At 42.3% G+C, this 14,759-nt stretch overlaps 2 protein-coding genes across 4 annotated transcripts in view; one reads left to right on the forward strand and one right to left on the reverse strand.

The window, feature by feature from the left end:
- The first annotated feature begins 413 nt into the window (after positions 1-413).
- Positions 414-11,795, forward strand: wu:fy63c09 (uncharacterized protein LOC797544 homolog). Of its 3 annotated transcripts, none has more exons than XM_047807053.1 (15): positions 414-804; positions 3,398-3,437; positions 4,912-4,955; positions 5,054-5,099; positions 5,573-5,702; positions 5,791-6,001; positions 6,665-7,630; positions 8,670-8,752; positions 8,967-9,028; positions 9,219-9,396; positions 9,543-9,611; positions 9,691-9,857; positions 9,941-10,137; positions 10,247-10,332; positions 10,440-11,795. In XM_047807053.1, exons 1-15 carry the CDS (start codon positions 705-707, stop codon positions 10,545-10,547), a joined length of 2,487 nt encoding a protein of 828 aa, XP_047663009.1. In that variant the 5' UTR covers positions 414-704; the 3' UTR covers positions 10,548-11,795. The 3 variants fall into 3 exon arrangements, with proteins under 3 accessions (XP_047663009.1, XP_047663011.1, XP_047663010.1); XM_047807054.1 differs by lacking the exon at positions 414-804 and adding an exon at positions 3,017-3,156; XM_047807055.1 differs by lacking the exon at positions 6,665-7,630.
- A 2,644-nt stretch (positions 11,796-14,439) lies between these two features.
- LOC113641736 (serine/threonine-protein kinase DCLK2) overlaps positions 14,440-14,759 on the reverse strand; it is a 12,474-nt gene continuing 12,154 nt past the window's right edge. Inside the window, exon 16 of the mRNA XM_027144675.2 lies at positions 14,440-14,700. Within this exon, the coding sequence (XP_027000476.1) occupies positions 14,690-14,700 (11 nt within the window). The 3' untranslated portion in view covers positions 14,440-14,689. The remainder of the gene's footprint in view (positions 14,701-14,759) is intronic.

A 14,759-nucleotide genomic window follows, 5' to 3' on the forward strand; every position in this document is an offset into this window, starting at 1 on the left:
TTTGAGTCTATTTTTGCTGTCTATCTTTTGAGAGGAAAATTAAAAAGGTTTGGGAGTCAAATGTGCTAATCTAATCATTTTATTCGAGCTTTTATTATTTAACTTGTAGGCAATCCAAGGAATTCCTGCAGACTACTTCACAATGTATAATAGTGAGAAGCATTAGTTTGGTTAATAGTTTTTTTATTATTTGTTTTTATTTTGCAATATATACACATGACAATGCTCTTTTTTATCAAATGTTGTTTGAATTGCAATCTTTGCTGTGGGAAAAAAATCAGCAACAGGTTACAAACGTAAGGTTTATGGAACTATAAAACTAACTATATTTTCATTCATATTTTAATCAGTATAGATATTAGTATAAAGGTCTGGCGCCTCCTTTAGTTTGTTTTACTTCCTGTTGACGTCATGACGTAGGCGCACGTACCGAAGCGCTCGAGCGATAGTTACATTGAAGGCTTTTGTAGTTTCAGATAATGAACTACATTGTTTTATCCGGATCGGAGCTTTCGCGTCTTCGGTCATCTCCATAAAAGCTTTGAATCGGTTTGTACCGGGATTAGACATTGTGCGGATTTAGATCCGACTTTCTCTCCGGTTGTTTACACGGGACAGTGTGAACAGGAGAAATGCTCTTACTGTAGGATAAGCTTTTGATTTATTTTGTCGAAAGAAAAGAAATCTCCTTATCTGCTCTGGGAATGGCTGAAGCGAGAGTTGAGGATGAAGAGGAGACTTTTAGAGAGACGCGAGAGGCCGGCGGCACGAGACGAAACGCTCGAGCGCCCACCGCGGCTTCAGGTGAAGTGTTTGGGTGGCGCACGAGCTTCTCTTTACATCCACATATACTTATAATGAGTGTTCTGTTGCCGCACGAGCTTCTCTTTACATCCACATATACGTCTAATTGGTGTTCTGGTGGCGCACGAGCTTCTCTTTACATCCACATATACTTATAATGCTTGTTCTGGTGGCGCACGAGCTTCTCTTTACATCCATATATACGTCTAATTAGTGTTCTGGTGGCGCACGAGCTTCTCTTTACATCCACATATACTTATAATGCTTGTTCTGGTGGCGCACGAGCTTCTCTTTACATCCACATATACGTCTAATTGGTGTTCTGGTGGCGCACGAGCTTCTCTTTACTTCCACATATACGTCTAATTGGTGTTCTGGTGGCGCACGAGCTTCTCTTTACATCCACATATACTTATAATGCTTGTTCTGGTGGCGCACGAGCTTCTCTTTACATCCATATATACGTCTAATTAGTGTTCTGGTGGCGCACGAGCTTCTCTTTACATCCACATATACTTATAATGCTTGTTCTGGTGGCGCACGAGCTTCTCTTTACATCCACATATACGTCTAATTGGTGTTCTGGTGGCGCACGAGCTTCTCTTTACTTCCACATATACGTCTAATTGGTGTTCTGGTGGCGCACGAGCTTCTCTTTACATCCACATATACTTATAATGCTTGTTCTGGTGGCGCACGAGCTTCTCTTTACTTCCACATATACGTCTAATTGGTGTTCTGGTGGCGCACGAGCTTCTCTTTACATCCACATATACGTCTAATTAGTGTTCTGGTGGCGCACGAGCTTCTCTTTACATCCACATATACTTATAATGCTTGTTCTGGTGGCGCACGAGCTTCTCTTTACTTCCACATATACGTCTAATTGGTGTTCTGGTGGCGCACGAGCTTCTCTTTACATCCACATATACTTATAATGCTTGTTCTGGTGGCGCACGAGCTTCTCTTTACATCCACATATACGTCTAATTGGTGTTCTGGTGGCGCACGAGCTTCTCTTTACATCCACATATACGTCTAATTGGTGTTCTGGTGGCGCACGAGCTTCTCTTTACATCCACATATACGTCTAATTAGTGTTCTGGTGGCGCACGAGCTTCTCTTTACATCCACATATACTTATAATGCTTGTTCTGATGGCGCACGAGCTTCTCTTTACATCCACATATACTTATAATGCTTGTTCTGGTGGCGCACGAGCTTCTCTTTACATCCACATATACGTCTAATTGTTGTTCTGGTGGCGCACGAGCTTCTCTTTACATCCACATATACGTCTAATTAGTGTTTTGTTAATTAATTCTTTTGCTAAAGGTAAAGCTGAGAAAAGTTACATAGACTGCCACGTTGCAAAAATATATCTGCTCTATTTTTTAAATAACTTTGCCTTTCCTATTTTCCTTTAGGTAGCGCGTGAATTATAGTAATAATTAATTAATAAAATATTCTCGAAGTAGTTTACAATCCTTCAACTGAATTAAGTGCTGAGACGTGAACGCTGCTGGGTCATGTGACCAAAGCCGTTAGTCACGTGATCATAAATGGCACCTTGTGTGATTCAGATGTTTACTCATTTGACTATTGTATGCACACTTTCCTTGTCATGGACTGATAGATCATAGATGGATAGATGATTTCTCTTACACTGTGTCCTGTGTCATGTGAAAGCAGATTTCATTCTGATATACACAAGCTAAAAAGAGAAATAACCTAAGAACCACTTGTCTTTGCTTGCTTTGATCAAGGTACATTTTTTTTTTGTTTGAATCTTTCACCTGGAAACGTTGAACTGTAGTCGAGTTCAAGTCACGACTTGAGTGTCTCGAGGGGAATCGTGTGTCAGTCATTATAGACACTGAAAATCATCTTGTATTTCACTGCATCTTCAGTCATGTTTCTTCTTCTCAAGCTTTATGTATGTGAAAAGAAAAGAAACGAAAGGAAAACATGAGCATTAAATTGTACCGATTTTAATCAGACCAATGTTTAAGACCAAGACATGTCCAAGAAGGAATGGCTATAACTCAAAGAAACCTCCAAGTCAATACAAAATCAAAATATTCACAGTGAATATAATGATATGGTAATAAATACTACACCGTTTTCCTCAGGTAAGAGACAGTACACTAAAACGTCCCCCGTTTGGACTACCGGTTGAATAGCGCTATTAACATGGCCACATTCTGGCACACAAACACCACTCACTCACTCAATTATGTTGTAAATTACGGTCAAAGGGCTTTTACGGGTCTTTCTCTCGCTTTCTCTTTCTCTAGTTTGCTCTTGATCCAGTGAAAGACAATGAGTTTTTGTCCCAGACTCAATCAGCAGGTTTTTATTCATGTTTTATTCACATATTGTTTCAATACTTCTTCATTTAATCTCTGGCAAATGTTACTTGGGTTGTGGTTCCAGGAAAGTAATACAGTGTTGCTTATTTTTAGCTTGTTTTGGTTTAGTATATTGTTTGTGTGTGTGTGTGTGTGTGTGTGTGTGTGTGTGTGTGTGTGTGTGTGTGTGTGTGTGTGTGTGTGTGTGTGTGTGTGTGTGTGTGTGTGTGTGTGTGTTTCAGATCGAGCAGATAGGAACAAGCCTGAGCAACGTCAGTCCAGGTAAGAGAGGAACAAGTATCGTTTTCACTGAACTCACTTCCCTGAATCTTAAAGCTTTATGTCTCAGGAATTCCTGTAATTCACCCTCACCCTCACCCCCACACTCCAAAGTGCAAATCTTTTTTTGCCTAAAAAAAAAGACACAGATTTTGAGACTCTGTCTCTCATTTGGAAGCTTAAACGGGAAAATTTCGTGTTGAAACAGCAGAACGTCTTTCAGTCGTGCCTAATAGGGCAGTCGTGGCCTAATGGTTAGAGAGTCTGACTTGTAACCCGAAGGTTGTGGGTTCGAGTCTCGGGCCGGCCAAGATTGAGGTGCCAATCTTGAGCAAGGCACCGAATCCATAAATGGCTGCCCACTGCTCCGGGTGTGTGTTCACGGTGTGTGTGTGTTCACTGCTGTGTGTGTGTGTTTGGATGGGTTAAATGCAGAGAACGAATTCTGAGTATGGGTCACCGTACTTAGCCGTATGTCACTTCACTTCACTTCACTCTGCTGGAAATACTTGTCGTCTTGCGTCAGGAGTAAACAAGGCATCAGTTGTTTATTGTTTAGGGATAATTAAAGTTTCTCCTCATGTTTGTGTTTATGTCTGGCCGTAGGACCGGCCTGGCAAAGACGTGTAATTTGTCTGAGAAACAGCACTTACGTGTTACATTACATAACGTGTGAGGATTGTGGACGGTGAGGATTGTGGACGGTGGGGTTTGGAAAGAGGTGCTACAGTAAGCTTCATAAAGCAGGGACGTCTTAAACCCTGAATGGCGAGTAAAAGAGCAAATGGATAGAAAACAAATATTTAAATGTCAGTCAGGACTTTGCTTTGCTCTATAACTCGAACTCATTTACCAAAAAAACATGTTGTCCATTCTCTGCTTTTTTTTCTTCTCTCTCTCTCTCTCTCTCTCTCTCTCTCTCTCTCTCTCTCTCTCTCTCTCTCTCTCTCTCTCTCTCTCTCTCTCTTGTCATATTCCTGGAGAAACTATCAAGTCCTCCCTCCATACCGAAGACTTTACTGTGGAGGTAACGTTTAAGCATAACCTCAGTCCCACCCTGGAGACTTTTCTTCAAAAAAAAAAATCTCAATGTGCATCAAATTACAGACGGCTAAACAATTCCACACAATAACTCGCTTTGGATAAACAAATCTGATCCACCTACTGAGACAGAATCGAGAATCCGACAGAATAAAATGAGCTCATTTGAACTTTCGGCATTATCCGTGGCACGAGAATCTAGCGGACGACAGTTGTGTGTGTGTGTGTGTGTGTGTGTGTGTCGGATGGGGAATGTTGGTGTAGTCGGTCGCTTTGATGGAGATGTTTTTCCCATTACTCAGCATAAACTCACATTACTGCTAGGAAACAAGTTGTCAGTGAGCCGCCGAGTCACAGCAAGACGCAAACAGCCGTTTTGCTCGGGTTTTAAAGTAAACCGTGAAACTATATAAAAGACTTTCACTTTCTGTTCCAGCACGCAGGGCGCGCTCTCGTCGATCAGAGCTGTGATAAAAAGAAGTGAGTGTTTGTCTTCTTAATATTATCAGTTGTTAATCCTGTGTGAAGGTATTTTGTTCTCATGCCTTTTTTTTTTTTTTTTTCTTTTTTTTTTACAGCGTCCACCAGAACAGCTGCTCCGACCGACCAAACCAGAGAGAGACGGTCAGTGGGAAAGTCTCGCCTCAGCACAAGATCGTTTTTAGATTTTTGTTTTTGTTCGTCTGTTAATTTGAGAGGGCAGAACATGATTCTCATGTTATTTGTTTATCTAAACCGTACGTAAGGTCATACTGCTTGCTGTAGCGGAATAAGCAGTGATGGAGTTACGTGAGTCTCCACCTAAACCCCCTGAATCAGTAGTGTTTTTCTAACAGCACCTCCTGAAGTCCTTTAATACTCCAACTTCCTGTCAGCAAGCAAGAGATTATTTTTCAGCACGTTTTCTATAAATTTCAAAGATTTTTTTCCTTTTTTTTTCCTTTTTAAATCCGTTGATCTGAAGCTTACTGTATGAACTGTTAGTCAAAACATTCTGACCAATCAGAAGGAAGCTTCTGACCAATCAGAACAGCGCTGTGGTCTAAAAAGGTTTGGTGTTAAACATCTACTCATCCGTAGCTATTTTCATTTTCCAGGCGTCCAGAGATCACAATTCTCGCAGCTGAACCCCTGGCTTCAAACTCCTGGTTTCCAGGGACATCTGGGGCGTTTCCTATGGCTCCGCCCCCTGTTCAACCGTCCTGGACCAGTTCTGTTACAGTAGAGGTATGGGAAACCGTAATACTGCTAAAACACCAATTAAATGATTCGATTCATCTTGTTCAGTTCATCACGATCGATTTTCTTCCTCCAGCTTCCGCCACCTTCGTACGCTCAGGTGATTCGAGAGAAAAGCCGGGAGCAGAATACCCACGCGTCCTCGGTCTCTTCCTCCGCCTCCGCCTCATCACCCTCCTCCTCATTATCATCATCATCATCATCCTCTGCTCCTCGTCACACTGCCACCATCTCCACACAGACCGATCCGGAGGCTTCTGAGCCGCAGAGCTGTACCAAACCATCGAGTAAGTCTTAAATTGAAACAAAGCGCGTGAAGATTTATTCAAAATCAGACCGAAGACTTTCATAAGCTTTCGGTAATATACCCGTCTTACACCTCCCCCTCGACGTTTCCCCTTATTCACATAGATCCAGATGATCGTAGCCTTCAGAAACAGACAGCACAAAGGTTCCAGTACTCCAGCGTTCTAAACGTCTGCTTCTTCATGTCTACGGCAGTCATAATGTGTTATTGAGCCATTACAAAAGTCTCGATAAATATGGAAGGGTTTGTACTCGAGTCGTCACACGCTTTTAATAAGACTATATAAAAGATCATTTATTTCAGATCAGCCTTTTGGTACCTAGTTTAATAAAACATCTGCATATAAACATTTCCTCTGACAGAAGCTTTAAGATAAATAGACAAGTGTGTCAGAAACCATACAAAGTCAGACAGTTGTCACGTCTACAGGTTACACAACGCTAGTGCATAAACCAGTGGATAAACTTCTTATGTCCTGAAAGAAAGAAGCTTCACAGACAGATATCTCTCTTATCAGGTACATATGGGATTAAAAAACCAACAACAACAAAGAAGTATTGTTTCTTTTTGGCTGAAATCTTCCTCTAACTAAACATGTTCCTGTTTTTTTTTTTTTTGTTTTTTTCCCAATTGTCTGTTCCAGCGCGCCGGCCCCCAAAACCGCCTCGTCCGTCCCTCCCTCTCGCTCCCAAACCTGCTGAGCCGGTACTCTCCCACACACACTCTTTGATCGAGCTGGATGTGCCTGACCCACCCTGTTCCTCACACACTCCAACACACCCTCCTTGTGGCGAGCAGTGTGGCATTCAGACTGAATTCACTCCTGCACCGAAGCCCTTGACTCCTATTATTCTTGACACCTCCCATATGACCAATAAAACTCAATCTCAGGCCCCGGGGAAACAGGAGGTTTCAGCACGCCCCAGGCCACGCCCTCGCTCCAAAGCATTTCTGCCATCAGTGATTAAAGAGGAGGTTCAGGATCATCCAACAACAAGAGAGGTCAAAGTTCAGACCTTGGTGCGTCTTAAAGACAATGGCACCGAAAGCGTTTTTTCCGGTTTTACTGAAACGTCTTTAGACACCACATCAAACAAGTATCTACAGGACTTGTTGGACGTCTTCGGTTGTGATGAACCAGCCATCAGAGACGAACAACATGATGAAAGTGTCCCTAATAACAAGAACGCCGAAGAGGAAAGCGTCGCTTTGGAAAGCTGCTCGGTTTCCACGGTTGCGGCCGAATCTTTGGAAACCATAACAAGACCAGAACCACGACCACGAACCCAGATTCCCAAACAACGCATCTCCATAAAACCAATACCGAGTGTGGAGGAGACCATAACATCTTCAGAAGAACAAAATAATCCAGTGGTTCATCCACTTCCTGCTCCGAGACCTCTAGTGAAAAAGGTGGTCGTGTCCCAGGATCAGGGTTCCTCAGAGGAGAAGAGCGAGCGTTGTCCTCCCCGTCTGCCCCCCAGACCGGCGCTAGCTGCACGGGGGTCTGGAGTATCCACCCAGGAAGATGGAGCTCAGCCTGCAGAAGTGCCCAGTAACCCTGGGAAGCCTGTAACAATCACATCTTCCAGCAGAGGCAGAGGAAAATGTAAGCACACCTTCCTTTCCTTTGCTTATCCTGCCGATGGAGATCTCAAGAAGATTAAAGGAATACGTCATCAGTTTTGAAGCTAAATTGTATCTCATGAGTCATTTTTATTCAATTGATTGAATTATTAATTAGACTTATTTCCTTGTAGTGAGAAAAGTACAAGATCAACTTGAATATAATACAAGTCTAGGGGCAGATGTTGAATCCCGTCAATAAACGTTTATTGATAGACGGAACTAGATTCGAGCAACGAACAAAAGTAATTCTGGTTGTTTGCACTTTCATTTGTGTTTTTTATTTTGTCTTTCTTTTGAATTTTGTGGTTTTTAATCCACCATCAAACCTGCACCGTGACACTGATATCACACAGCCACTACAAAAAAAAAAAGTTTGTCGCGTTCTTGAGCGTCCTCACTAGAGGGCACTAATGAGTCCCAGCAGTTTGGCGAACAGGTTTTGTTTTAAAGGTGCGGTGCACGATGTTTGAAAGCCAGTCTTGACATTTGAAATCAACAAAACAAACACGCCCCTAACCCGAATGGGTGTCACCCCTGTTTTGATAGCTCCGCCCCCAAACATCCATACGTAACCCAGGCAACTATTATGGCGGAACCTGTTGGGGCAGATGACCGAGGGGATATTTTTTATCAATAAATGAACTCGATGAGTAACACTATGGTAATACAAATGTGTTGTTGTAGTACTGTGTGTTGTACCGTGAAAGTTTTAGCTCCGTTTCACGCAGAACACGACGTTCAACACCTAGAACCCGAGGCAGAGGTAACGGCAGGTATCCGCCATGTCAGTGTTTGAATCGCTTTCTGCTAATGTCACACACGCGCACTGAACACTCTCTCCACCGCATATTGACAAGACACGCCCCTTTCTGCTCATTGGCTACATGTTTGTTTTGTTTGTCGGCCCGACTCAGTTTTCTTCAGCATTTTTTCAAACAACGCCCCCCCCCCCAACTTTAACAGCAAATACCTGTTTACAAACTGAGCAAAATACTTAACATTGCATTTAATGTGTCCAGGTCCAGCTAAACCTCCATCACACAGGAGGCCACCACCCCCATCGTACACTCCTGCACACACTCCTGCACACACTCCTCCACAGGTAAATAATATTACGCCGTATGTCTTTGTTCTACGATACGTTCTGTAATAAATCATTTAATAATTTTTAATAATCGACTGTAATGTTTCTAAACTTCAGATATGGTTTTATTGCATGAGCTCCTTTTTTTCCTTTTTGGTTAGATTAGTGATGGAGTATTTATTTATTTATTTATTTATTTATTTATTTATTTATTACTTTATCTATCTTCCAGATCTCGTCAGGTGCAGTCAGTTCTGTAAGCGTTAGCAAATCCAGCCCATCCCTACCACACCAGTAAGTCTAATCCCCCCCCCCCCTTTTTAATATATATTTAAATGTCATCATCATATTTGTATGGATTGTCAGGTAATAGTAAGTAACTCTTAGCAAGCAGTTCAGTGTTAAACTGTTCGTACTCCCCTCATTCGTACCCTTTTTTGCTGTTATAAACAAACCTTTACAAACTCCTATTCTCGATCTGTAGATCCAGTGAGGGTGAGCTGCTTCCTCTGCGTCCTCCTCCTATCAAGTTGAGCAAACCAGCAGGTTCCTCTGTGAATCCTGCTAAAAACAATCAGCACTCGGGTTCTAGGGGGGCAAAACGAGGACCACCGCTTCCCCCGAGACCAGTGCCTGGGCATCCTCTTTACAGACACTACACAGTAAGGCCAACAAATTCAGTGCTGTAAAGTCTTTTAAGATTCCCAGTTTTCTCAAACCAGGATTATGGGGTTTAGAGATAATGTGACCATAGATGTGTGTGTGTGTGTGTGTGTGTGTGTGTGTGTGTGTGTGTGTGTGTTTACAGAGCAAAAGCCCTCAAGGAACTAATAAAGTAAACCCCCCTAGCAGTGAGCCTGGAGAATCCCACCTACAGGTAATTATCTAAAACCTGGACAAAGACATACACATTTTGAATATCAGCTATAAGAAGGTTTGCTTTCATGCCTCTGCAGAAAGAGAAGCTTCTTGTCGTTCTCGACGATGCAGCGACCAACCAACAACCAACAGAGACACCAGGATTCCCAGGAAGTGTGAAAGGTAAACATCAGGACTCATCGTTAGAAGAACCCGTGGAGGAGCAGACGGAGGAGCAGCAGCCTGAGACAAACACCAGTGTCCGGTTCGTCGATTTCGGACGTTCTCACCCCATGTCCTCCTTCTGCATCTCCATCTGTCCCTCACCTCCTTCCCTCTCTTTTTTAGGTATAGAGCCCACTTCGCGTTTAACGGTGAAGACGGTGAGCTGACGTTTCGTGACGGCGATGTCATCACGTTAATAGCGTATGTAAATGAGGAGTGGGGGCGTGGCAGCCTTAATGGGCGAACAGGGATTTTCCCTTTGAATTTTGTCCAGCTCGTTCAGGAAAATCCCGAAAAGAAACCGACAGCCGAGTCACATGGTAAGTCATTGTTTTCTTAAATCCTAATCCGTCAGACGTGAAATTCCGCAACCGATCCGCAGCCCTGAATATAGACGACGATGTTCTTTTGTCATCTGTTTTTCTGTAGCACCTGTAGTTCGTGTATTAGAAGGACAGACGGGCCGAGCACTTTACGACTTCACTCCTGAGTCTGAAGATGAACTCTGTCTCAAGGTGAGTGTGTGTGAGTGTGTGTATGCGTGAGTGCTTCCCAGATGTCACTAAACTGGTGCATCAGTGAACGTTCGTGTCTCAAATGTGATCTTTCTGTGTGGGTGCAGGTCGGGGACGTGGTGTCCTCCCTGGAGGAGGTGGACGATGAATGGTTTGTAGGGGAACTCGCCGGCCGACGTGGCATCATCCCAAAAAATTACATACAGCTGCTTTAAAAGCCAGTCAGGACGCATACAGTGAAAAGTATTTTCATGCCAAAAACACCATGATGTGTGTGTGTGTGTGTGTGTATGTGTCCCAATCACCTCCGTCTACTTTTACTGAAACAAACTCCAACACAATCAGATGCACTATGGTAGTAAACACAATACTGACTCACTGATTGAGTCTTAATCCTCCTGTCCTGTTCTGTTCATGTACATGTTATGTAACATCTGTTTCTGCTGCCCAGTGGAACAGGGCTACGTCCTCACAAAGACCTGTGTTCTGAGATCATGCTTAAGGACTGGGTGGAGGCTGGATTCTGATTGGTGGATCAAATCTTATTGTGCATTGCTATAAGAATGAGGCAACGATTAAGGAATACTTTTTTCCCCGTGGACATAAATGGCCAGCATTGGTTCTGCATAGGAGACATCGGCGGTTGTCTTAGTCATCGATCGTTAAAAGGACCTGGTGAAACTAAAGGCGGGAGATGTACAGAAAAACTGTATGTGTTTTTGGGAAACGTGGAAGCTGAACTGAAAAACTGTCCCCTCATCAACATCATATGTGCTTATGCCAACAGCGACCAGTCATACAGTATGTGATTGCTTTTGTGATGCCCGATCCGAAGTAGCTGCCGGCTCTTGCCAAGCAAAGACAAGTGCAAGGGGCATGGGAAGAAATTTGAAACCACCCTGATATGGAGAAGGAGGTGCTGTGTCATTACTGAAGCTGCTGTAAATGCCAAACGAGAGCGTTTTGAGATCCCAAAGACTCCAGAGACAGGCCTGGTTACCTATGCCTTTAAACTCCAAACCCACTATCAGGCACACATTGAGAGGATGTACGATGGCAAGTGAAGGAAGAAACGGTTAAACGGTCGCAGGAATTGGTTTAATTCAAAGGATTTAGGATGACCACAAAGCCAACATCATAATATGATTGTCCAGTCTGTCATCCCCAAGCCAAGCACTGATACCATAGCGTTGTGTAACTGGACTGTGAAATGGCATATAATTTGACAGACTAACACCATTTTAGATTTTTTTTTTTTTTTTTAAGATTTTAATTTTAATAATTAATTTTTTTTTTCTTTATGGATACTTTTCGATGTAGGTTACATCTACTGTACTAAATGACACTGTGAATAGTGATCACCCACTGAAACTCCTGTTTAGTCTGGAACTTTGCATGATCTGTGGGGGAAATGACATAAAGCCTTTATAAACCCAAAATAAATCCAGATGACTTACGATAAATATGGGTGGTCTTGTTGAATATTAATCACAAAACTCAGAATTTTGATCGTCTTTAAATGCTCTCTCACACACACACACACACACTTTTAGTCTTAGTCTGAATGTGTATTCTTGTTCAAACCGGTTGCAGCTGGTTTGTCGAGCGTGCTCTCATCTGTCATGTCGTACCACGCCGCTGCTGACGCCATCTTCGGGAGTAAGCAGCTGAACGATCACAGCACTAGAGACATCATGAACGTGGATGATTTCCTACAGTAATTCCTCTCACTCCCTAAAGACTACATACATTTACACACACAGTGCTGCTAAATCCTCCACCAGCCTGAAGGTGTTGAGATCAATAAACAGCAGCTCTGTTAGCTGGTAAGGTTTATAATCATGTGTAATCACTAATGTATTCATTTGTGCACTCTAATTATGTCGCTTTGTAGAAGCCAACATTCCGTTTTCCTATTTAAGCTTAGACAAAAATATATCAAGAGTAACTCCTCCTAGAGATTCCGAGCCATATGCACCAAATTCGGATATGTTGTAGAACCTGGTCTGGCGTTTGTTGCTATTACTTTTCTAAGCGATCTGAGTACCGGTACTTCCGGTACCGGGTCTCAAATTGGCCCTTTTTCCCATAGACTCCCATTATAAATTTTTAAAGCTTTATAACTCTGCGAGCTTTCGAACTATCTACACCAAACTAGGCCAGCTCCTTTAGGGTGAGACTCTGTACAAAGTTTTAAATTGGTGTACCGACTGGCCTTTCGGTTCTGCCGTGGCCGGCCCCGTCCCCAATATATGCAAAATCAAAAAACGTTTTACAACATGGACATGTGACCTATCAAAACACTCAGAACAATGAGGGGAACTTCCTCACGGGTATTCTGATAACGCCACATGCTCGTCTTCACTTACCTACAAATGTTTTGGCACCCTAGTTTTCTGTTTATTTGCTTCCAAAAGTAACACTGACCCTTATGTCCACTCGCCCCCCAAAAAAGTACCGGCCTTTGTGAATACTTGCATCATCAAAGTCAACATCAAAGTTTGACGCGACGAACTTCACAAATCTAGTGTAGTATTGTTTCTAATATATATATATATTATCGTCATATATATATATATATAATATTCAGGAAGAATGAGAAGAAACAGACGATCATAAATTGTCTTTTCGTCAGTTCATGATGTCATGCGTTTTTATATAAAGTGTTCTAAAGGAGTCAAGAAACACACCGATTCTTTGTCCAGCTACTAACGATGTATTGTTGTGGTACAAAGTAAAACATGAGAGAACTGATCCTACAGCGTAGACATGAAACACTTGTACAAAAGTTAATACTATTCCACGTACAGTATGACAATCATTCCATGTCGATCGTATTCTTCTGAGATGAAGAAAATGGATCACTACGTTTTTGAAAAAGACTACAAGGTGCCATTCCTGGACACACACACACACACACACACACACAAATACTGCGAATCACTTCCCTTTATCCGTCGGATGCCACACGTATTTTGGCATAAAGCAAAAATCGCTCACTTCTTGGAATCAGGTCGCTGAAGGACACGACGTTTCCTTCCTTCCCTTCTAGTGCACATGCCATCGGACGCAGTTTACGTAGGAAATGATATGTCTAGCGGATGCTGAAACGTCTACGCTTCTACGGGGAGGACGATATGACGATTTTCGATGATGCTTTGGTGTCAAAAGTATTTAAAATACCAAATATACTTGCATATTAATAGAAAAGCATTTGAAATAAATAAAATTCAATGTTACAACTTTAAAAAATCAGAACCAAATATTCTGCCTCCAATGTAAAAATTCAAAAATAAATTATAAATAGAAAAGGGATATCAAAGAAAGACGCATCACGATGTAATTTATCATTTATGAACCATCGATATTCTATCGTCATATCGTCCAGCCCTAGCTCTAAGTACACTGACATGGATTAATCTACTGACTCGGATCAATGTTTTTTTTTGTCTTTTTTTTACATCAAGACACCGTATATACAGAAAAAGAGAGCGCTTGGCAAAGAATGGCACGGCGGAGTAGAAATGAGGTTGCTGGTTTGTTTGGAGAATCTGCAAGCCATCACGCACCAGGTCTTGTCATAGGCATGAGCTTGGAGTATACAGGGTCTGGTCTTGTGTCAGTTTTTGCCATATTGTTGTTGTGCATTGTGTTGAAGTCCTTTTATGATTCACCTCTTCTAACAAAGGAAAAAAAAAAGGTCATAGCAGTTGGGAGGAAGGCATTTGTTCAGCTGAGTGAAGGAACAGACCGATGACGATCAAATGAGACGGGGTCAGAAGAACGAGAGAAAGAAAGACAGAGACAGAGAGAGAGAGAGAGAGGTCTTGCTGGTCTGGTGTAATTAATAACAGCTCAGTGGACATTGTAGTCTAGCATCAAGCTCTAAACATGTACTTTACTTCACCCAGAAATGCTCACATTGAGCCAGTCAGTGAGAGGGAAAGTCCCTTGTATTCATTCAGAGTTGGGTTACAGACACACTTAAGTTACAGCTCCATGTACTGTAGGTCAAACCGCTGACGTTGGCAGAATTTCCTTTAATACAAATGTCCAAGTCGGGGATTTTCAAGAACATCAAGCTCACACAAGCCCCTAAAGGAAATAGTGTTTGTGTGTGTGTGTGTGTGTTTTGTAAATAAGACTAATAAGTCTAATTTTATATTAGGTTGCACGCATTTAACTCGACTCTGAATGACTCGCTAGTAGCACTGTACTTATACTTAGTCGCACTTAGTAGCACTTAGCATCCTGTCAGCCATGTTCGCATTTCTGGGTAAAGTTTTCCTTTAGGTTTTTGTCGATTGAGCAGGTAAACAGCGAGCTTCTCTTTCGCTGGTCGTCTTGTCGTCTACCTTCAGCTTTGTTCTACAAATAAAACACACGCCATTAAAATCAGCATAAACTTTGCATAAACGTATTAAGGT

This window comes from Tachysurus fulvidraco, chromosome 23 (genome assembly GCF_022655615.1).
Source record: "Tachysurus fulvidraco isolate hzauxx_2018 chromosome 23, HZAU_PFXX_2.0, whole genome shotgun sequence".
Classification (NCBI taxonomy): Eukaryota; Metazoa; Chordata; class Actinopteri; order Siluriformes; family Bagridae; genus Tachysurus; species Tachysurus fulvidraco.